Source organism: Abramis brama, assembly GCF_963993115.1.
Source record: "Abramis brama genome assembly, chromosome: 5".
In the NCBI taxonomy this organism is placed as follows: Eukaryota; Metazoa; Chordata; class Actinopteri; order Cypriniformes; family Leuciscidae; genus Abramis; species Abramis brama.
The window spans coordinates 40,280,697-40,304,643 of record NC_139967.1 but is presented as its reverse complement, the minus strand read 5'-3'; the positions used below and the strand labels follow the sequence as shown (position 1 = coordinate 40,304,643).

Sequence of the window (23,947 nt, the reverse complement as noted above, 5' to 3'; positions counted from 1 at the left end):
ATGTATAAATTGCATTTTTGTATAATTGTAAATTATAAATTATAAATTTGTAAATTATGCATTTTTGTATAATTTGCATTTTTGTATAAATATTTGTTCAACAACATTTGAATTTGTCAACTGATAACTGAGTTCAGAAAAAGTCTGCCTCTGCAAAATAAAAAAAAGTAATTCAAATTGTATTATTTTAAATTTACATTAGAAAAATGCTGTAAAAATGTTTTTGTGTATGTGTGTGTGCTTGCATTTACACATTGCTGTAGGCCTGTATTTTTAGATTGATTAAACATAAATATGATTAGTATGATTAATATGATTTGTACCTTTATATACAGTAATATGACATTGATAGTATACTGTTTATACAGACAGTACAGGGCAGCCACAAATAGGCTACAGTATAGCCAATGATATTTCTTGGTTTCTATGTACAGTCGGTTATAAACATGTACTATAAGACAGTGCAGTGTTACGCTATCAAGATAACAAACATAACTGATTACAATAAGAAACAACAATTTAAGTAAAATAGAATTAAACACGCATCAGGGATTTCTGGAAACGCCATTTTACTTTTGTTAATCTTAAATTATATATAATTTAATAATTTCGTATGAACTAATTCTTACAAACACGTAGGCTAAAAATATTTTACTCTACAATTACGGGCTCGTCTTGTTGGGTATGAAACAGATTTTTATTTCAAAACACATTCTGTATGAAGTTCTACATTCTACAATTAAGTACATGAAAACATTATCTGTTAAATTGTCTAGCCTAACTTAAACTTACTGTTAAAAAATAAATAAATAATTCTTTAGTATTTGTATTATTATTATTATTATTATTTTATTCCCTTTAAAACTATGAATATTTTGCAGAGTTGCCAATCCCCGCACTTCCGTTTACTAGTCTGAGCGTTTAGTCACCATGGCAACCGTAACACATCCTCACGTGGCTGTTACCTATGGCTAGAACAGAAAGCTCGCTAACTATTATGACTGAAGAACTAAACGAAGAGGTTTTAGACAGTCTTTCAGAAATCGAAAAACTTTATACGGTATTTGATGGAGCGTCACAAGAAGATGTGGCATATGCAAAGGTTTTCTGGAACTCCCTTTCCCTACAGCCTCCAATAGAGTCTCGCCTCGTTTCTGCTGACATCAGGCAGCGGTTAAAAGTTGCGAATACCCCACACTGTAAGTGTGACGTTCATTCAATGTATTTTGTACGTGCAAATTGTATGAATGAGCTGTGAAACGCTTAAACACATTTAATGTTGTGCTTACAGTGCTTTTTCTAATTGCACCAACAGAGAAAATGCTGTTTATGGGCTTAAAAGTAATTTAGCTTATATTTTGTCGTGTAAAGTAGAAATTGTAGTTTATAAATACTGTTCCAACGTTGTGGTGGCGCATGAAAAGGATTCAAATAAAGATAAGTCAAAGATAAATATTAGAATAAAATAAGATAAGATAAAGAAGAATGATCTAACGTTAGCTGTTATTTTATTTTTAGCCACAAATACTGCCGCGAAGCAAGCGTCATGGTCAAGTAAGTATAATAGGCTATAATGACTGTATGAGTGCATTGTATTGTATTATTATTAAATGTAATCTGCTTTGGCCTGTTTGTTTTCTTGGTAGAGAGAGATGATGAAATCCAGCAGGATGTTTATTTGAAGCAAAAACAAGAAGAGAGACGGAAATACATGGAGATGGTGAGGTCTCAGTGGCACTGCAACAAACCAGCTTCATTAAACTGTTTTGAGTACTTTTATTTTACTAAGAAAAATGCTGTTTTATTCTGCTGAATTCTTCCAAACAAACCTTTTTTACCCTCTGCAGAAATACTCTGTCTATAAAGTATTCTGTTTTTTCATTATGTAGGGCTTACATATATACACCACAATGTTATAGGCATATATATATATATATATATATATATATATATATATATATATATATATATATATATATAATATTCTAGCTGTGTATATACAGTTATTGCAGTGATTATTATGTTTCTAGCATGTTATATGTTTGGCAACTGATCTTCTAACCGTATATTGATGGAGTGTGTAGCTTTTCATTTCTTAAACAACCATGTAGGAAGACACATCATGGCCATATTCCAGGATGACAATAGCCGCGTTTCCACAGACCTGTTGGTGTCTGCGTTTTCATCACGGTCTAAAGCAGTGTTACCCAACCATGTTCCTGGAGGCAAACCAACACTACATATCAAATTACAACTCTTCCTAATCTTAATTCCTAATCAATTCATCAGCTCGTTAGTAGAGACTCTAAGACCAGAAATATATGGGTCAAATAAGGGAGACATCCAAAATGTGCACTGTTGGTGTGCCTCCAGGCGCAGGGTTGCACACTGGTCTAAAGGACTGTGAAGATTAGGCAAATTAGTCCGGTGACGTAGGACTGCGCGTGACTTTCCAGTTCCCGCTGGATTTTGTCCTCTGCATATAAGCAGAGAATATCTAATAAGGCGAGAAGTTTCACTCTCAGTACACTTCCGGCTTCTGAACTGGTTGCAGTTCCACTCTGATTCCATATGAGGGCGCTCACAGGACGAGTGCAGAATGAATGGAGGTCTATGGCGCTATAGCCATCAAAATCCACTTTTCTCAGGATATAATTTTTTGTCTAGTAATTTGAATGTTGTATTCGAAAGGAGATGCAAAGAAATTACACATTGCTGGGTGTTAGATTTTTTAGAGTCACTTATTTGCTTTAAAAAATATTTTAAAGTGTCAATGACGTCATACACATCGTACGACCAGAGATACTGCTTTACGGCAATCCTTCAGTCACTTTGGTGCTTTCGCGCTCTGCACTTTCTTTTCTCTCGAGGCATCGACAACACAGCTGACACAGGTAAATACACGTGCTAGAAGAGTTTTTGTTTTGTTTGTTTCAGGTCCTGCTTCGGATGCCACGATGCCATCAAGCAGTATCTCTGGTCGTAATCAGTCCTTCACTGACCAATCAGCGTTCATTAGCAGAATGCTAGCGTGTCATGGGCAACAACAACTCAACCTGTAAGATATCGAAAGGACATAAGTACTCGTTCATTCAACTTTCGACCTATAACCCATGTTGAACTTGCAAAACCTACAATCAAATCTGAGATTTCTCAACGGCAATCGGATGAAAGAGACAAATTTAGCCGTCTAGCCCCATAGACTCCCATTCATTTTGCACTCCTGGGCGATCGCCCCCAGTAGAACTCTGGTGAAACTACAACCAAAATTCAGTACAATAGGACTTAAAGGTGCTCTAAGTAACTTTTTTTACCTTAACTGAACAGCTTCGGAGTCAGTGGAATGGTTATATTACTTATTTCAGGTTGAATGGTGGTGGTTTCGCACCCCCCTGGTGCCCGAGAGAGGAAAAAACTCACTTGCAACTTTCGCCGTCAGGAAGTATCACGTGATATCAGGTCTCGTGATGTAACGAATTGCTTGACGGCACTGCACACGTACACGCCCCCATTCAAGCACAGGCTAGCTATAAGCAAAGGGCAACGATAGATTGAGTTATGGCTGAGCCTGTAAAAAAGAAGCAGAAAGCTAGGACATCTTTGTCGGAGGACCAACAAAAGAGGAAACGGGAGACTGACCGAGCAAGAAGTCAGACTCGAGTAAATATCGGACCGACTTTTTCAGAATGGGGAGAACTGAGAGAAACAGAAGCCTGCAAAACGGATGCTGACCTGGCCTTCTTGCTGTTGCACTTGTAAGTATCTTTGGAATAAACTGTGTTTAATATTTAAATTTCAAGTAATTGTGATCTCAGGATGTTTGCTATTGTCTGTAAAGGTTTTTATTATGATCGCTGTCTGTTACGGGCTTACTAGTACGCTAGATACTATAACTTTGATGTTAGCATTGTCATTAGCAAACACGTTTGATTTCTGTAGTTGTTTGGCCGTTCCTCTGTCGGTTTTATTTGTGTAACTTACACTTTTATTTTATGTCACTAAGTCAACGCGTCTGATAATAGGCAATAAACATGTTGCACATATCATGATCGAGCTAGAAAAAACGTTCTGATGTTTTCTTAGACAAGCAAAGGTAAACCGTCATTCTACCAGATGAACTTATAGACCTTGCTAATATAACTTTAGACAAATATTAGCCTCCGATATATATATTTTTTATTCTCATGCCCACTCTCCCAAAAAAAAAAAAAAACACGAAAGCAGTAGTCCACCTCGTTCATATCGTTCGTTCCCAGTAAAAATACTAGTATGCATGACAACACAATAAAAAAAAAAAAAAAAATCGCCATCAGTTGGAAAGAAAATATTGCTTTACTTGCCTCGGTAGACATAACTGGTTTTGAAATAGCCGGTTCCTCTGCTCAGCTGGGTTGACAGCTGATCAGCTGGGTTGCTCGTGGCGAGGGGGGAGGGACAACAGTTCGTTTTTATGACAGAGTGTTTGAAAGCATTTACTACCAGACACTAGGGGGAGCTTTGTAGAGAAAAAACACTCAGGCTTGCCTGGTGTCCCTTTAATAAGGAGTGGGCAGGCTCTCCGTAGACGGGCTCTGATATAAGCTTAATAAAGCCTGAACCTCTATGTGAGTCCATCAGTCGTATTTACACTGAAAATGTTCATTGTTGTTCCATTGTTGATTCGAATTGATTGCAAACAAAAATGAAAAATAAAATGCTGCGTGGAGTCAACTAATCAAAATTCTGCATGAACTCAACTAATCAGCATGTTCAGCGCCCAAGTCCCGTCCCCGAAAGTTCCTGAACTTTGAAAAAGTACTATTTCGTGAGCAGGGACTTTCTGAGGGGGAAATTTTTACCCGGAACTTCATTTAGACCCTGGTTCCTGCGGTCGAACCACCCCAAAGTCCCTAGTTCCTGGGGAAAGTTCCTGCAGTGGAAACGCGGCTAATGTCAATATTCATCAGGCTCAAATTGTTAAAGAATGGTTTGGAGCATGAAAAATCATTTTCACACATGAATGGGCTCCTCTGACTCCAGACCTTAAATTCATTGAAAGTCTTTGGGATGTGCTGGAGTAGATGGTTGACAATGCAAGAGTCAAGCACTCTGTAAAGTCTACTCCAGTGTCTTCCTTCCTACATGGTTAAGAAATGAAAAGCTACACACTCCATCAATTAGGGTTAGAAGAACTGTTGCCAAACATATAAGATGCTAGAAACATAAAAATTAACTGCAATAATGATGATTCAATTCATTCATTCATTTCAAGACACTTAAGCATTTGCCTATTTAAATCCAAACAACTTTTTTGGCTGGGCAGTGTATATATATATAAAAGTCTTAGGCATGTTAATCCCCCCCCCCCCCCCCCCCCCCCCCCCCCAAAAAAAATATGATTTTATGTCAGTTATTTATTTATATCTTTTGCTGTATTGTGTCAGCAGGAAATATCAGTTTACATTTCCAAACATTCTTTTTGCCATTAATTGTAATAATCCAGTGAGATTTGTGTATGCACAAGGAGTCTGACCAAAGCCAGGATGATCTGATCTCACCATCATTGAGTCCGTCTGTGATTACATGAAGAAACAGAAAAAACTGAGACAGACTAAATCCAGAAGAACTGCGGGAACGTCTCCAAGATGCTTGAAGAAAGCTAAGCTAATCACAGACGGACTGATGGTGAGATCAGATCATCCTGTGGGGGGGGGGGGGGGGGGGGGTACTGTACAGTACTGTATATATATATGCTATATATTCATTTATATATCAGTGGCGAGCTTCTTTAACCGGGTATGCTGGGTGGTGCGTCGTGTCAAAAAATGCGCCCGGTGCGAATTCTTTGGATGGGTTTCACGTTCGCTCTACACAGAGTGTTAGAAACTCAGTTGTTTACTCTCATGACACGTCTACACAGCTATACGTATTCCTAATATGTTGGACCTTTTATTTAAACTCCTACATTTAACTGTTGAGATATGTCTTCACAAGCACCCATAAGAGCTGTGATTGTGATGTTTATGGTCTGTTATGATATGTTTGATATGATTTATGTTTGTTTAATTTTTACATTACAAAAACTGTTTTAACATACTTCAGTTTAATGAAAATAAACATGTAATCATGAGTGTGGACTAGATGCCACGAGTTTATCTTGATTCTCCCTTTGCTGTGATCATTAATTCTAGACAGTGCATTGCTGCATAAAAAGCTAATGAGCCAGGGGGGCAGTTATAGATCTCTGATGAAAGATGATTTTAGATTAGCAGGGTTTCTAAGTGTGGATCTGGCAGGCTGGGTTCGCCAGTAGTGCTCAGCACACCGCATTAGCACAATGAGTAGCCTATATCTGAGGAGCATCACAGATCATTTAAGATAACAACATAAAATAGAACTGGTGTAAAGTAGATATTTTAATGGTGCTACAGCAAGAACTATAACTATTGCTGATACTTTGATGCTAGGAATTTTAACACACCCCATACCCTAAATTTTGATGTGTACAGTAATGCATCTTTGCATCATTTATGCTGTTGAAGCACCTGATATGTTGTGCTTCATATTACCAGGCGGTTATTATGCTGATTGATTGTGCACTTTCAGTGCTTTCAAACAGAGGTATCCAATAAATTTGCAGATTTAATTTAAAGGTTTCCATCGCTGTCTGACTCGTGTAAAATTTCTCGCAGAGGAGTCAGTTGTAATGCTATCTAGCTGGCAGAATCCTTAAGAGCCTGCTTAGATGCTCTTAAGCCCTACATTTGTGCAGTGATGAATCTCTCTACATAGCTACTTTCTCTCCCAACACTGCACTAACCACATCTACTAATCGGATTAGCAGGAAATCATTGGTCTTGCAGATCAATTCATCTGCGTACAATAATAAGGAAGCATTGATTTGTCCCTTTTAGGCGGCACTGCTGGGACATGAAACTTGTTGTTTTGTTTTACAGACTAAAGAAACCACACTTGCCACAGAACCTGATGAGCATAAAGATTTTTTAAAACTGTGGTCATATTACGTGTGTCACGTTTTGAGTTCTGTTTGAGTTCTTCTTCTTCTTCCCGTTTTTTTTGGCGGTTCGCACCAATTTTGCGCATTACCGCCACCTACTGTGAAGTCGATCCAGAGACTCTAACCGCTTACCCACTTCCCATCCTCCCCCGCTCAATAAAAATCTATGCTTCAGCCAGCAGTGCGTTCAGCTCTTCTGGCTTGAGGAAAATTCCGTTTGAGTTTCTCAGTTAATCTTCTAATCTGTTAATTACTTTAGTTCTCCTTAGTTCTCTCCCTGTTTGTTTCTGTGGTTACTGATTGTGTTAGTTGAGTTCAGGTGTGTCTTGTTAATCAGTCTCATTAGTTCCTCTTGTTTGCCTGTGTATTTAAGCCTGAGGGGCTGTTTACATGACACCGTTTTTAGTTAAAACTTTTTATGCGCTTTGGGTGCCTGAAAGCGCAAACTTTTAAAAACAGGTTTCAAAGTGCAAGTTTTTTAAAACGGTCTCCGTGTAAACAACAAAAACGCTAATCTCTGAAGACGATGATGTCATGCACATGCGTATTACGTGTTCAGTCTATATTGTTTCATCGCCATCTACTGGCCTGGCAGCAGAATACAGCGTTTTTAGTATTTTTCGCGGATCCGTATGAATGGGGATCGTTTTGACAATGGTGTTGTCTGTACGGGGAAAACTCAAAGGAAAAACTTCTCCATTTTAAGCATATCGTTGTCGTGTAAACATACCCTCAAACATGAACAGAACTCAAAACATGATAATGCGGTTATGCAAAATGTCCAAATATGAGTTTCATTCATAGACGTAGATTATTACATGTCACAAAGCTGAAATTAGAGAATTCAATGGTAGTTGACGTATAGGCTAATGAATGTATGTCTGTGAATTTTGTTTTATCACAATTTTAGGGTAAAATGTACATAGAGTCAGGTCCAGTTATTTATGTTATGTTTATGTTATATTATGTTTTCTAGCATGATCTTGTAATGTAATGTGTGACCGTCTGTTCAATTTGATAATTTTTACCATCTCTACCATGTGCTGTATACTCTAGCCTTCCATATTCTATATAAACTGGTGTTTAATGTGTTCTTCACAATTTGGTCCGTCATTCGTCTCCTTGCATCTGAAGATAGTGTGTCGAGCAGTTCAGTGGGCAGTACCCTTTCTGTAATGTCTGTATTCATGCTGTGAGTAATCAACCTGGAATCCCCAAGATGGATGGCCCTCTGGAGGACAGATCCATTTTATGAGATTACTCTTAGCAAATTAACCTCATTCCCATCCCTCATCAGAGGATTATACATTGGAGGTTTTCATAAAATCTGGCTGTGCAGTCTGCACTGTCAAAGAATTAAAAAAATTAAATAATTTATACATATATATATTGTGCTAATATATATATATATATATATATATATATATATATACAGTGAGGAAAATAAGTATTTGAACACCCTGCTATTTTGCAAGTTCTCCCACTTAGAAATCATGGAGGGGTCTGAAATTGTCATCATAGGTGCATGTCCACTGTGAGAGACATAATCTAAAAATAAAAATCCAGAAATCACAATGTATGATTTTTTTAACTATTTATTTGTATGATACAGCTGCAAATAAGTATTTGAACACCTGAGAAAATCAATGTTAATATTTGGTACAGTAGCCTTTGTTTGCAATTACAGAGGTCAAACGTTTCCTGTAGTTTTTCACCAGGTTTGCACACACTGCAGGAGGGATTTTGGCCCACTCCTCCACACAGATCTTCTCTAGATCAGTCAGGTTTCTGGGCTGTCACTGAGAAACACGGAGTTTGAGCTCCCTCCAAAGATTCTCTATTGGGTTTAGGTCTGGAGACTGGCTAGGCCACGCCAGAACCTTGATATGCTTCTTACAGAGCCACTCCTTGGTTATCCTGGCTGTGTGCTTCGGGTCATTGTCATGTTGGAAGACCCAGCCTCGACCCATCTTCAATGCTCTAACTGAGGGAAGGAGGTTGTTCCCCAAAATCTCGCAATACATGGCCCCGGTCATCCTCTCCTTAATACAGTGCAGTCGCCCTGTCCCATGTGCAGAAAAACACCCCCAAAGCATGATGCTACCACCCCCATGCTTCACAGTAGGGATGGTGTTCTTGGGATGGTACTCATCATTCTTCTTCCTCCAAACACGTTTAGTGGAATTATGATCAAAAAGTTCTATTTTGGTCTCATCTGACCACATGACTTTCTCCCATGACTCCTCTGGATCATCCAAATGGTCATTGGCAAACTTAAGACGGGCCTTGACATGTGCTGGTTTAAGCAGGGGAACCTTCCGTGCCATGCATGATTTCAAACCATGACGTCTTAGTGTATTACCAACAGTAACCTTGGAAACGGTGGTCCCAGCTCTTTTCAGGTCATTGACCAGCTCCTCCCGTGTAGTTCTGGGCTGATTTCTCACCTTTCTTAGGATCATTGAGACCCCACGAGGTGAGATCTTGCATGGAGCCCCAGTCCGAGGGAGATTGACAGTCATGTTTAGCTTCTTCCATTTTCTAATGATTGCTCCAACAGTGGACCTTTTTTCACCAAGCTGCTTGGCAATTTCCCCGTAGCCCTTTCCAGCCTTGTGGAGGTGTACAATTTTGTCTCTAGTGTCTTTGGACAGCTCTTTGGTCTTGGCCATGTTAGTAGTTGGATTCTTACTGATTGTATGGGGTGGACAGGTGTCTTTATGCAGCTAACGACCTCAAACAGGTGCATTAATTTAGGATAATAAATGGAGTGGAGGTGGACATTTTAAAGGCAGACTAACAGGTCTTTGAGGGTCAGAAATCTAGCTGATAGACAGGTGTTCAAATACTTATTTGCAGCTGTATCATACAAATAAATAGTTAAAAAATCATATATTGTGATTTCTGGATATTTTTTTTTAGATTATGTCTCTCACAGTGGACATGCACCTACGATGACAATTTCAGACCCCTCCATGATTTCCAAGTGGGAGAACTTGCAAAATAGCAGGGTGTTCAAATACTTATTTTCCTCACTGTATATTAACACTACAATCATCATGGTGATTGTAGTGTTTACTTCAATGTGGAAAATGAAGTTTTAGCAGATTGCAATATGACAGATGTTTACATTGGGTGATTATAATCAACAACGACATTACATTACTATAACTGATTAACCTGCCCTAAAGTGACATTGGCTTAAAAAAAATAGTTATAATCTACAAGCATGTAATGGATTTAATGAAATGACATTAAGTGCAGCCAGAAACTATGGGCGTTAAATCAAAATTATGAGGCTTGTTTAGTAAGTGCAGCTGTCGGCTGGAATATACTTCAGCTGTGCTGTTATACTCAACACAATTATATGTATCATGGTGAACCATTGAACCATCTTTTACAGATGGACATCAATGTAAGTGTTGATACATAACTTCAGTAACTATTATGCAATGTACACTGGAAGCTTCTTCTGCCATCAAGATAAATTCCTTGTGTGTATAAACATTCTTAGCAATAAATTTCATTTTGATTCTGATTCATATTTCGTATTTGTGTTAGGCCAAGAAACGTGACCAGATTATTGCACTTCTGAAAAAGCAGAGGGATGAGCGAATTAAGGTAAGAATAATAAAGTACTCGGCCCCATTAGGTTAAAACATCCGCTCAGGTCTCTCAGTTCAGTTTGGATCAGCCTTAACCTCATCTCGGGTCTTCTGCTAACACAGCCGTTGCATATTTGGATGCTGCAGGACAGAGTTCCTCAGACAGCCAAGTGTTTTATTTCTCTCTCATTCATTAGAGTGCTCTCTCTATCTTCCTCAGCACTTTTTCCCTAGAGCCTCAGCATTTCTTAGGGCATCCTCCCCTATAGATGAGGAAAGTATAGGAGGGGGTGGGTTTCCTCAAGACTTTGATGTCTCTCTCGGGAGCAGCCTGATGATTATGGGGTAGTGGTGCTTTATCCAGCCCCTGCTGAGTACCTTACAAACCTAGTTTGCTAATACAAGTTGAACTGAAGTCATTTTTTCTTTAGAAAGGCCATAGTGTATGTATGCATGTATGTACATGGGGTTGGACAATGAAACTGAAACAATGGGCAATAGTTTTGGAGGTTTCACGCCTATATATGCGGATCATATTCCACACAACATAATGGGAGACATACAGTATCAGAGTTCAAAAGAATACAAATTGTTGGTGCGTGTCTCGCTAGCTCATCTGTGACCAGGATTACAGAAAGATCCTAACTTTAGAATCCTGTCTTATATGTTTGGTAACCATTGGCAATTTCAGTCCTCATTTAGGACAAAAGCTATTACAAAATGATATTTCTTAAATGCATAATCTTATCTTAACAACAGATAGGAAAAGGGTATTACAGAAGCATCCTAACTCCACAAAAAAACTTTAACTTTAAACTAAAAAAAAGTTAAACTAAAACTTTAAAAAAACTAAAACTTCTTAACTTTAAGACAACCCCAATGGTGTCCGAACTTCAAAATTATTTGAAAGCCTGTAAAAATCACACAATAATAGCCCTGTCTGAGAATGGCGTCACATTTATTAATGATACAAGATGAAGAACAGCGATGTTTGATGGTGAAAAGACTTTGTGAACACACAAATGATGTGCTGCATTTTGACGACAAAACTCTGACAAATAGTTACAGACTCCCATGAAATAAAATGATTAGGCTTTGCCTTTTCTACCAAGCTTATCAAAACTTCACTTAATGAAAAGCACCACTTATTTTGTTTCTCCATTCTCCAGTTTTTCCATTTTACTTCATAGCAGCTGTTTGCATGTCATTGGTTGCTTGGTAACAGACCTGAGAGCTGGTTACCGAACTCGAAGGAGGGGTTTAAGATTTCCTAACTATATTTTGTAAGATAGGATAAGATTTGCTTCTGTAATACGAATTTGTGAAAAATCCTAAATTAACTTGTCAGATCTTAACTGAAGACTTAAGATAGAAAGTTTCTTTAATACGCCCCCTGGACAGCAAGTCTTTGTGGTGTATGGAGAGCTATGGTATCCAGGGTAATGACAGCCTACCACCACGTAGAATGAACCACATCCAACAGGAGTAACTGTCAATGCAAGAGGAAGCTGTCTGAAAGAGATGTCCAGGTACTAACCCGGATTATATCCAAAAAAAAAACACAGCTCCCCAACTCACTGCAGAGTTAAATGCACACCTTTACTCTCCTATTTCCACCAAAACTGTTTGTCGGGAGCTCCACAGAGTCAGTATTCATGGTCAGACTGCTATAGCCACTTTTGGTCACTCATGCCAATGCCAAATGTCGCTTGCATTGGTGCCAACAGTGCAAATTTTGGGCTATAAACAATGTGAAACATGTATTGTTCTCTAATGAGTCCGCCTGTCTTTCCCACATCTGTGGGAGTTACGGTGTGTTGAAGACCCAGAGAGGCTTAACACCTGGACTGTTGCGTGCCCATAGTGAAGCACGGGGTGGATCAGTGATGGTTTGGGCTGCAATGTCATGGCATTCTCTGTGCTTGATGGGCGCATCACTTCCAAGGACTACCGAACCATTCTGGAGGACCATGTGCACCTAATGGTTCAAAAGTTGTATCCTGAAGAGGATGCAGTGAATTAGCATATACTCCACCAATACACACAGCAAAACATGTGACAGAATGGTTTGATGAACATGAAAGTGAAGTTGAACATCTCCCATGACCTGCACTGTCTCCACTTTTGGGTATTTTGGAGGAGCAACGCAGAAAACATTTTCCCCCACCAGGTATAAATAAACTGAACACTATTCTGGAAGAAGAATGGCTCAATTTGTCATTTTGCCAAGGCAAACTGATGCTGCATTGGCTGCAGAAGGAGGCCCTATACAAATAAATTATTGTGGTCTAAAACCACAATAATGCCAACCCCTGTATGTATTAACTTTAAACTTGAAAACTGTACATTTACAGCCAAAACTGAGATGGATAAAAACCCACTGTTCAAAAGTTTTAGGTCTTGTTGTTTCAGTTTTCATTGCCAACCCCTGTATGTATTAACTTTAAACTTGAAAACTGTACATTTACAGCCAAAACTGAGATGGATAAAAACCCACTGTTCAAAAGTTTTAGGTCTTAAAGATTTTAAGACTTTTATTCAGCAAGGATGCATTAAATCGATCAAAAGTATTTATGCTGTTAAAAAATATATATATTAATAAAAATAAATAATAGTAAAAAAGTAAACAAATGATGATGATAATACATTTATTGATATTTATTGAGCACCAAATCAGCATATAAGAATGATTTCTGAAGGATCATGTGACAATGAAAAAATATGATTAAAAACAGATATATTAAAATAGAAAACAATGTTTTAATTTGTAAAAATATTTTTATATTACATTATATTATTGTTTTACTGTATTTTTGATCAAACAAACATTGATGTTATGGGGACAAAGTTTTGTTCCCCATGAGAAGAAAAGTCATACTAAATTATGATTTTTTTTTTTTTTTACATATAAAAATGTTTTATTAAATGGTTTTTGTGGAGTCATCATAAAACAGAAAAACAATGTGTGTGTGTGTGTGTGTGTGTGTGTGTGTCACAAGTCCCTTGTATTTAATATCATGCAGAATTAATATGTATATTCAACAGAAGGAGATGATTTCTTACCAACACAAACCAAGAAAAGGCAACCCAGTAGAAAAAAGGTACCTCTACAAAATGGTATTTCTTTTCTCTGTCAGACATTAACATAATGTACCTGATTATAATTTCATCTAGCAAATTATTCTGTATCTATCACTGCAACTTAGGGATACTAGGTGATTGTGCAGTGCAGTGTATTATCAATTATAAAATGGAAAACCACATCGGGCCTCACCCAATTATTATTTAAACATGTAAACAGGTAAGGGGGGAATTGTATGTCAGCTTGAGAGAGAGGGGAAATAACTGGATTCTTAGCCTAGTAAAATTGATCTCCAGGCCGAGTGATGAAGGGTTATTGGAAAACCAACTTAAGCTTATATTGAGTCTTAGTTATTGATCTGAAATCTGTCTGATCTTTTCTGCTCTACTCTCGTGCTCTGTACAGACATCTCAAACCAGCATTGATTACCTGCCCTATTATACAAAACAATTCCCTTTCTGATAAATGTATCATTGCAAAATCCTTTACTTAATGTCATGTAGGAAGACTTTAATTAGCCTGTGCAGCAGATTGGTTTCTAGCAACATTAAGTTAAATATGTGCAAGCATGACACATATTATGATAATGCTGAGAAACTTGTAACTTGTTTGCTCCATCTACAATGCAAAACAGAAAATGCATTAAGTATTTTGTTTAAAATAATATAAAATATTGTTTTATATAGGCTAGTTACACTTTATTTCAGTGCCATTGTTACAGTGTAATTATACATGTAATTACTGAGTAATATTAATTAACATTTAGATTGTGTTTGGATTAGGATTAGTTACATTTAATGCATGTGATGCATAATTTACTGTTATTACTTTAGTAAGTGCATGTAATGTGTAACATGGGGCACTGTAAAATAAAGTGTTAACTAAACCAATTTCAATTTTGAAAACCTTGAAATCATTTGTGTTTTTTTATTTTGTTTTTGTTTTTTATTATTAGATTGGCAGAGGGACTTTCATCACCTGTGGATGAGGACCAGAAAGAAGTTCAGAAGCTCCAGTAAACAAATTGATGAAAGACTAGTCCATGAATAACATGTATTTTTACCATAGTATACAAATGTTCAAGAAGTTTACTTAAATGTATACCTAGAGCATAGACCTATGTGTAGGCTATATCTTTATTTTTATTTTTAATTTATTTTATTTTATTTTATTTACAATTATATCTGAAGACGATCATTAAGCAACTGTAACTGTTTACTTATTACTTGTAACTGTTACGGAATTTGTTCATATCTACAAATAAAAGCCCATGGCGTGTTAGTTACTGTCAGTTGGTGACGTGTTATGTTCTTGTGTTCGTTCAATCACGCGCCCTCGTCTCACTCTGAGCTGCCTCTCTGGATGTTCACAAAGATTTCAGCGGATAAGGGGACAGGTGATTAGTTTTCTACTGGATGAAGCCCTCCTGGTGTTGGATGTTCCTTTTTTATTTTCTCGGAATCCCATTGTCTTCGTGAAATTACTTTTAAGACCCATGGAAGTTTGATCAAAGGTAATAAAATGGAACTGACGAGAAAATGTGCCTGCGTTTTGGTTTTATTCAGCATCTCCGCGTGCGCGTCAAAGATTCTGGGCGGTGAGTTTCATATTTAAGAAAATTTTGCATTCGACTAACCTATTTTAAAATATTAAAATCTAGGCTATATGTAGTAATATTTGGAGGAAAAGCTTGCTAAATTGAACAAGTCAGATTTTATATATTACTTTAATCTATACTGCAGTGCCATTTTGACAACCTGCGGTTCTTTATAATATGCTAGAAACCGTTTTTTATTCTAGGTTTTTCAATGACTTTGTTGTTGTTGTTTTCGCTCACTTAACTATCAGACTCGTTCGTTTTCCTGTTTAAGTAATTTGAATTAGATGCTTGATTACAGGGAGTGAGTGACTTCTTTAGATGATGCTTTAACAATGGCTGTTTTCTCTCTTCACCACTTGTAAACCCGATGTGCTGTCCATCCTCCCTGCGGTGAAGACATTTACGAGCCCAGAGGTATGTTCTGCCTCAGACGCTAATGGCTTTCTCTAAATTAAATAATAGTCCATCTCATTTCTATATATTTATATGGTATCCATAGAGCGAAAAATAATCATAACAGAAACATAATTAGACTACGTTTAATTTTTCCATTTTTAATATTTAAATTTTACACTCTCACGGAACTTGTAGTCTATTTCACAAACCCGTAGCACTTTTTTCAATTGAGTAGGCTAATGATTTGCTTCACAATGTTGTTAATGTTCATAGTGAAAGGGATTTATTTATTCGTTTATTTATTTATTTTAAATGGGGAGTTCCTGGATTTGCTGTCTGAAAAACCATTGCTTTTTAGAAAAATAATCAAACATGTAACTGAAAATTTGTGTTCTGGAGAAAAAAAAGATTGCCATTTTGCCATTTGGCCGACATTTTGTACTGACAATACACTTGAGTTCAGTCTCACTTTTCAGTGCTGTCATTGCTGTTGTAACTTTAAGACTGCTAAAGCATTGCACCATGGGTTCCCTTTCAAGAGCGGTAACTCTACATTGCAACGCTGCGGGCAACTCCTCCCTTCTCCACTTTTGCTGAAATCTTATGGGCTAACGCCAGCTTGGAACAGCTGGCCAATTGTCACGAAGTATGCAAATACTGACAGGCTCGCGGGCAGTATAAAATGCACGGACAGGACAATTGCGTCAGAATCTCTTTCTTCACACTGCCATCGTGGAAGCTGCACCAGGAGGACTAGTTACCTTGTTCTCTAAGCATCCGATGGCGTCAACTTGCCAAATTTGTGCGGGCCCCATAAACCCGCCCGACGAACATGAGTTCTGCGTCGCCTGCCTGGGCCTCGCCCACGGCGAGGCGGCCTTCACGGACTCCATGTGCGCCCACTGCGCGCCGAACCGGATGTTCGCCGCAAGCAGTGGACAGGACCTGGGAGGAAGCGCCAAGGTCAGAGGAGAAGCCCGAGCCGCGAAAGAGTCAGTTCGCTGGAGGCCCCGCCCCTAAGCGCCGTGTAAATGCTGTGTCTGTTTGTGTGAGTTCCAAAATAAAAACATGTATCCCTTCACAAAAAGAGCTTTTTCCTCCTCTTACACCCAACACTGTGTCACTCGCCTTGCCCCAGAGCAGCGCGTAGTCGCAGCCCATAACTATAACGCGACCACTGATATTGCCCCAAAACGTCCCTGTTCTGAGACAAGAAGTTCTCAGTCTGCTCGAGAAAGGAGCAATAGAGAGCAACAGATTTTAAAGCCGCTATTTCGTGGTGCCAAAGAAGGATGGAGGACTCCGTCCGATTCTGGACCTGAGACCCATCAACCGAGCACTTCACAATCGCGAGTTCAGGATGACAACACTGAAGCAGATCCTAGCACAGATCCGTCTCAGGGACTGGTTCGCTTCATTGGATTTAAAGGACGCGTACTTCCATGTTCAAATAGCGATGTGCCACTGGTGCTTCCTGCGATTTGCTTTCGAAAGCACGGCATACCAGTATTCAGTGGTTCCGTTCGGGCTGGCCCTAGCCCCCCGTACATTTTTCAAGTGTGTGGACGCAGCGCTTTCTCCCCTCAGAATGAGCGGAATTTGAATTATCTGGACGATTGGCTGATTTTAGCTCACTCAAGGGATGTGCTAATCAGTCACGTGGAAACGCTGCTTCGCCATCTGGATATGCTGGGACTGCGTGTGAATGTGCAGAAGAGCGTATTTATCCCGGGTCAGACTATAACATATCTGGGTGTATGTTTCGACTCGGATATGTTCAGCCCAGGAGTACCTTTGGGAATAGTGATGCAACGCACCATGGTCTCGACGGATGCATCGACCTCAGGCTGGGGAGCAGTGTGCTTAGGCGTGCCTGCCTCAGGTCTGTGGTCGGAGTCACAGAGAGAGTGGCACATAAACCGTTTGGAATTAAAGGCGGTGTCCTTAGCCCTGGAAGATTTTTGGTCGAGGTTGAAGCAGCAGCATGTACTGATTCGAACCGACAACATGTCTGTGGTTTCGTACATAAATCGCCAGGGTGGCTTGTGCTCCAGAGCTCTTTTCAAACAGGCGGTGAGTCTTCTGTTGTGGGCAGATCGACACTTTCTCTCCATCAGAGCGGCGCATATCTCCGGTCTCTTAAACCGTGGAGCGGACATGCTTTCGAGGAATGGGATTCCTCAAGGAGAGTGGAGGCTTCACCCCGGATCGGTGCAAATGATTTGGGATCGATTCGGGAGGGCGGACGTGGATCTGTCTGCCACAAGCGAGAACCCTCACTGTCAGACGTTCTTCTCGCTATCTCACTCCCCGCTGACGGGAGATGCTCTGACATCACGTTGGCCGAAAGCCTGGCTTTACGCGTTCCCTCCGGTGAAGATTCTGCCTATGGTGTTATGCAAAATCAGAGAGGAGAGAGCGTCAGTGATCCTCGTGGCCCCGAACTGGCCGAGCCAGCCCTGGTTTGCGGACCTGAGAGAGATGATGGTGGCTCCCCCATGGCAAATCCACCTCAGGAAGGATCTGCTGTCTCAGGCGAATGGAACGATAAGACACCCCAGCCCCGAGCTGTGGAACCTTCATGTGTGGCTGCTTCAGGGACCTTAAATGAGCGAGACACTCTGCATTCACGAGTGCTGGGCACACTTGCGGAGGCGCGCGCGCCTGCTACTAGGCGCCTTTATGCTCTAAAATGGTGAGTTTTTGCAAAATGGTGCCAGGACATCGATATCGACCCGATATCATGATGATCGGATGTTTTGCGCTCCCTACAGCACAGACTGGACAGCGGGAGTTTGCCATCCACGCTGAAGGTGTATGTGTATATCGGTAAGCACACTCTGGTGACCAGATTTCTCAGGGGAGCGAGGAGATTGTGTCCTTCACGGCCGCCATCTGTGCCGCCGTGGGATCTAGCTCTAGTTTTGAGGGCTCTCTCTCTACCACCGTTCGAGCCCCTAGCTTTGATTGTGGTGAAGGCGCTTTCCCTGAAAATGGCTTTACTTCTTGGTCTCACCTCTGCGAAGCGCATTGGAGACTTACACACGTTCTCAGTGAATGACAATTGTATCTGTTTCGGATCCACTCTGTCTCTTCCGTGGCTGGTGTAGCTTGACCCAGTTTCTCAGGGCTTATCTTCACTACTCTCACAGTGGGATTTAATACAGATCCCGCAGTATTGCTGCGCAATGTAGAGTTACCGCTCTCGAAAGTGAATGTCTCCGGTTACTATTGTAACCTCGGTTCCCTGAGAGGCGGGAACGAGACATTGCATTAGCCGGCGTGTTCGCTGTTTGATCAGTAGGGTTGTGCCGATGGACGATATCATCGTCCATCGTGATGGCTGACCGACATCACGATGGAGAGCCACCATCGTGATGCCACGCCCCCCACCCTGTCAGACCAGCCCAGTCTCACGGCAGTTCGTGAAATGGTCACGTAATCTATTGATTCGTGTACACCAGTGGTTGGGAACTTATGGCTCGCGAGTCACATCTGGCTCTTTGGCAAAAATCATGTCTCGCAAGGTCTCTCACCCTTTACCAACAAACGATCGATAAAAAAAAATAATGAAAAGTTTATGATAATAATAATAATATTCAAGTTGTACCGGCAAAAGTGCGTTTTCAGTGCTGTTCGCGAGTGTCACGAGTCACCACAGCAATCAACTAACTGCTTACGTTTCTGTGGTAACCTAACAGTTACAGCTACTGCACTGGGATTCAAGCTTGCGAAAACCATTTTAGAACAGCAGCAAAAATGTAAAAGTAGGCTTTATAAACTTTAATATATAATTTTATTGAAACGGGTGCTGTGCAAAGCGACATTTCAAAACATTTCACCCGCTAGCCGCGGGTACTTTCATTTTTGCCGCAGGATGAAAAAAAACAAAAAGAGCAAGATGTGCTTTATATTGAAAAGAAATATTAAAAGTGCGATAAGTCGCGAAAGAGAACTGAATTGTACTGACAGAATGCTGTGCGCGCGCTCCGAGCGCAACACGGACAAGCAAAGCAGCCCTTCGGTTGCGCGCCTAAACGGCCAAATAAACACAGAGATATATCAAAATGCCAAGTCGAGGATTCCCGTAAACACAGTAGATGAAAGTACTGTGTGTGCATTCTCTCTCTCACACACACGCATACGAAGAGGATTTATGTTCATCAGTTGGTAACTCAACCTCACAGTGAAAGCCCTGCACAATTAATTCTATATTGCAACTTATTTATTGTTTGCTGAATATATGTTTGTTTTTAGTTGTCTATGGACCTAATAATTACTACTGTTGAAATTTTATTGAAAAAAAGCACGTTTTAAATAATAATATTATAAATTAACCCCACCCCACGATATCATCGTCCATCGCGATGTTTTACTGTAAACATCGTCAACTGCCAATTTAGGGGACATCGCCCAACCCTATTGATCAGCTGTTCAGTTCAGTCGTGATTCTGACGCAATTGTCGCGTCCGTACATTTTATACTGCCCGCGAGCCTGTCAGTATTTGCATACTTTGCGACAATTGGCCAGCTGTTCCAAGCTGGCGTTAGCCCAGTGGTTCCCAATTCCAGTCCTCGTGACCCACTGCTCTGCACATTTTGTATGTCTCCCTTATTTAACACACCTGAACCAGATCATCAGCTCATTAGGAGAGACTCCATGAACTGAACTGAGTGTGTCAGATAAGAGAGACATACAAAATGTGCAGAGCAGTGGGTCACGAGGACTGGAATTGGGAACCACTGCGTTAGCCCATAAGCAAAAGTGGAGAAGGGAGGAGTTCCCACTGCGTTGCTACGCAATGTCTCGTTCCCGCCTCTCAGGGAACCGAAGTTACGATAGTAACCAGAGACGTTTTCCCCTTTGACTTAATGTACAGTAAATCCATACATGAGTATAGTAAAAATACATCTCTTAAGGTTTAGATTAGCATTAAAAGTATTGCATGTACTTTTTGAGATATGGGGTGCGTCTTAATCCCAGCTTCCTAGGCTGTGAATCAGTATATCGTGTACACAAATTAAGGACAGTAAGGACCCTGGTTTACTACACATTGGGACTCTTTGACACTATTTATGGCTACATGACAATGTCCTCGTACAACATCACTATTGGTATTTATGAACAAAAAAAAACAGAACTGATATCTTTCCAACATTATTTTTTAATGTTTCACTGTAAAAAAATATTTTTTGGTGAAGTAAATACTACTGAAAAAAAACCAATGTAATTTACATGAAAAAGTTAGTTCAGGCAAGAATTAAAAAAACGAAGTAAATTCCATATCAGTACTTAATTCAAGCGAGTAGAAATGAAAGCGTAAGTATGAAAGTAAAAATTACTGAGCTTTTCTGATACTGGGGTTCCCATCATGCACTGGACCTTGAATAATTAATGAGGTTAATTTTTCACTGGTTTCCAGCTGTATTTACACTGTTTTATCATTGCTTTTGTTGTCAGGATTAGTAACTTGCCATTTTGTGACATTTCGAGTAAATTTTCTGCTCAAAATGACACATTCAAACACAAAACCGATCCATCAAATGTTACCGTCATTGTGTATTGTCTACCAAGTATTGAGATCTTTGCATTCACATGATGCTTAACATCTGACATGATGTAGTATAAATTACTTAGATAATCTAAGTAAAGCACATACTATAAATGACTGGTATAATTCAATATTATTGTTTGAGTGAAATGTAATGCAAAGAGAATTTCAACTAAATCGATATTAATCAACCTTTTACTAGCCAAGTTAAAATTACTTATTTTCTGTGTTACTTTCACTTAACTAGGTTAAGTAAAGTTCCCTTTCAAGGGAACTCGCGTTGCGTCGAGATTGACGCTAGGGGAATGCTTCGCGTGATGATGTCTTGAAGCACATGTAAAATCAGCCCAATGGCGTGGCGGAACGTCAGATGCGGGTGACGTCACGTACCAGGAAACTATAAAGCCTGCTTGAAAACAGAGAGGGGCAGCTTCTGTGTCTTCAGTAGCGCTCTATGTGAAATCTGTCTCTGTCTATTTATTGTTGTCTTGTCACTGAAAGCAATTATGTCCAGCGAACAGTTCAGAATGTGTGTGCATCCCTGCCCGCGTTTTATTACGGGTAGGGACACTCACGTTCTGTGCATTGTTTGTTTGGGAGAGGAGCATGCCCAGTCAGCACTCGAGGGTGCTGGCTGTGTGCATTGCGAGGCGCTGTCCATGCGCTCGCTCCGATCCCGGCTGAGTTTCTTCCGGGAAGCTCGCGTCCCCCAGGGCTCGGGTCCCGCTGCTGCCGAGGCACAGCGGCGATCTCAGTCCTGGGGTTCGCAAATGGATCTATCAGCGGGGTCTGAGACGGGCTCTGCCCTATCTCAGCCCTTACCTGATAGACCCGATGTCTGTCATCAGGGTTCGGAAGCACGCGCTGCGGTTTCTTCCGCCCCGATGATAGAACAAACACTGCAATTGTCCAGTTCTGAGGAACTGGATGTTGTTAGTGTTGAGGCTGAGTCTGAGGAAGCCCCACCTCAGTCTCATGCATTTGAAGAATTGCTGGATGTAGTGACGAGAGCAGTTGATAGATTATGTATTGAATGGCCATCTGATAAACAGGACGTTCGTTCAAAAAGTAAACTGGACGAACGCTTCCTGCCCTCACGTGCACAACCACAATGCCGAAATCTGCCGTTTTTCCCCGATCTCCACACCGAGGTGTCGAGATCGTGGGGGAGACCAGTTTCTTATAGAGTTTTTAATTCACAAACCACAAATTATTCTGCTATATCTGGGTATAAAGAGCATGGTTATGGGGAGATGCCGAAGGTGGAAGAGACGCTTGCGAGCTACCTCTCTCCAGCGACGGCATCTTCACTAAAAACTCCGGCGTTGCCTAATAAGCCCCTCAGAGTAACATCTTCTCTGGTGGGCAAGGCTTATTCAGCTTCTGGTCAGGCTGCAGCGTGTCTTCATACTATGTCACTGCTGCAGGCTTATCAGGCTGAATTATTGAGTGATGTGGATGAGGGCGGGGGTATTAGTCCTGAGGCTGTTGCTGAACTACGCAGAGCCACAGATCTGTCTCTCAGGGCCACCAAGGAGACCGCTAAATCAATCGGGCGGTCTATGGCAGCCCTGGTGGCCACTGAGAGGCATCTGTGGCTCAACCTCAGTGATATTAAGGACAAAGAGAAAAATGTTCTGTTAGATTCTCCCGTTTCTACACATGGTCTCTTTGGCAACGCTGTTACTGCTGCTGTTGATAAGCTTCAGGAAGCATCTAAGCAGGCAGCTGCTTTGCAAAAACTTCTCCCCCGCCGATCTTTTCATGAGGCTGCTGAGCGGGAGCAGCCTCACTCATCTAAAAAAAGCACTGAACATCGTGCAACTCAAAAACAGAGCGTGTCCGCCCGCGCTCCCCCACATAAACCACGGGGACACGGAGGGCACGCTCAAACCCAGCAGCCTTCGAGGGGTAGAACGGATCTGAGGACCGTTATTACCGCCAAGAAGGCTGCTGGGAAAAAGTCCTGACGTCCGAGGGCTCAGGACAAATGAGGGTAGTCCCCCCCGAAGTGCAGCGGTCAACACCTCTTTTTACGGTGCCCGTCTCCCTTCGGTACCCTCAGGGGACCGTTCTGCCAACCCTGCCACCTCCGGTGTTTCAGGGCGCAGCGGTCTCCGGCGAGCACATATCTCAAGGACCACCCGGAAACGTAGTGGCCTCGGGATGCCCGCCCCCTCTGAGGAGGGTGTTAGAGCAGTCCGTTCAGTCGTTCCCTGCCGGTGCGCCGCTACAGGGCGACGAGCCGACTACTCAACAGCAACAAAATCCAGAAACCAGTCTCGAGAGACTGGTACCTCTAGTAGAATCTTTGACAGCGTGGAAGCTACTGTCAAATGTTTCTCGTTGGGTCCTGCAGACCGTGGAAAAAGGGTATCAAATACAATTCAAGAAACGCCCACCTCGGTTTATGGGGGTTCTACCCACAGTGGTGGGCCCCGAGCAGGTTCTGGTTATGGAACAGGAAGTAAACACTCTGTTAGAGAAAGGGGCCATAGAATATGTACCTCCCTCCAGCAGGGAAACCGGGTTTTACAGCCGGTACTTCATAGTTCCAAAGAAGGACGGGGGATTGCGTCCCATTTTAGAGTTCTGAACGAGTCAGTCATGCAGCTCAAGTTCAAAATGTTAACATTGAGACAGATCGTGCCACAGATCAGGTCCGAGGACTGGTTTGTCACGATAGATCTCAAGGACGCATATTTCCACATTTCC

General features: G+C 40.9%; 2 protein-coding genes across 2 annotated transcripts in view; both read left to right on the top strand.

Moving 5' to 3' along the window:
• Positions 1-997: 997 nt before the first annotated feature.
• Positions 998-14,748, top strand: hoatz (HOATZ cilia and flagella associated protein; the record flags this gene model as incomplete). The annotated part of the gene is made up of 6 exons (XM_084113268.1): positions 998-1,199; positions 1,519-1,554; positions 1,647-1,720; positions 10,559-10,618; positions 13,648-13,703; positions 14,640-14,748. 6 exons carry the CDS (start codon positions 998-1,000, stop codon positions 14,701-14,703), a joined length of 492 nt encoding a protein of 163 aa, XP_083969394.1. The 3' UTR covers positions 14,704-14,748.
• The window catches only part of layna (layilin a), a 21,482-nt gene continuing 12,280 nt past the window's right edge, over positions 14,746-23,947 (top strand). The window contains exons 1-2 of the mRNA XM_084113267.1: positions 14,746-15,281; positions 15,681-15,698. Of these exons, the coding sequence (XP_083969393.1) occupies positions 15,206-15,281; positions 15,681-15,698 (94 nt within the window). The 5' untranslated portion in view covers positions 14,746-15,205. The remainder of the gene's footprint in view (positions 15,282-15,680; positions 15,699-23,947) is intronic.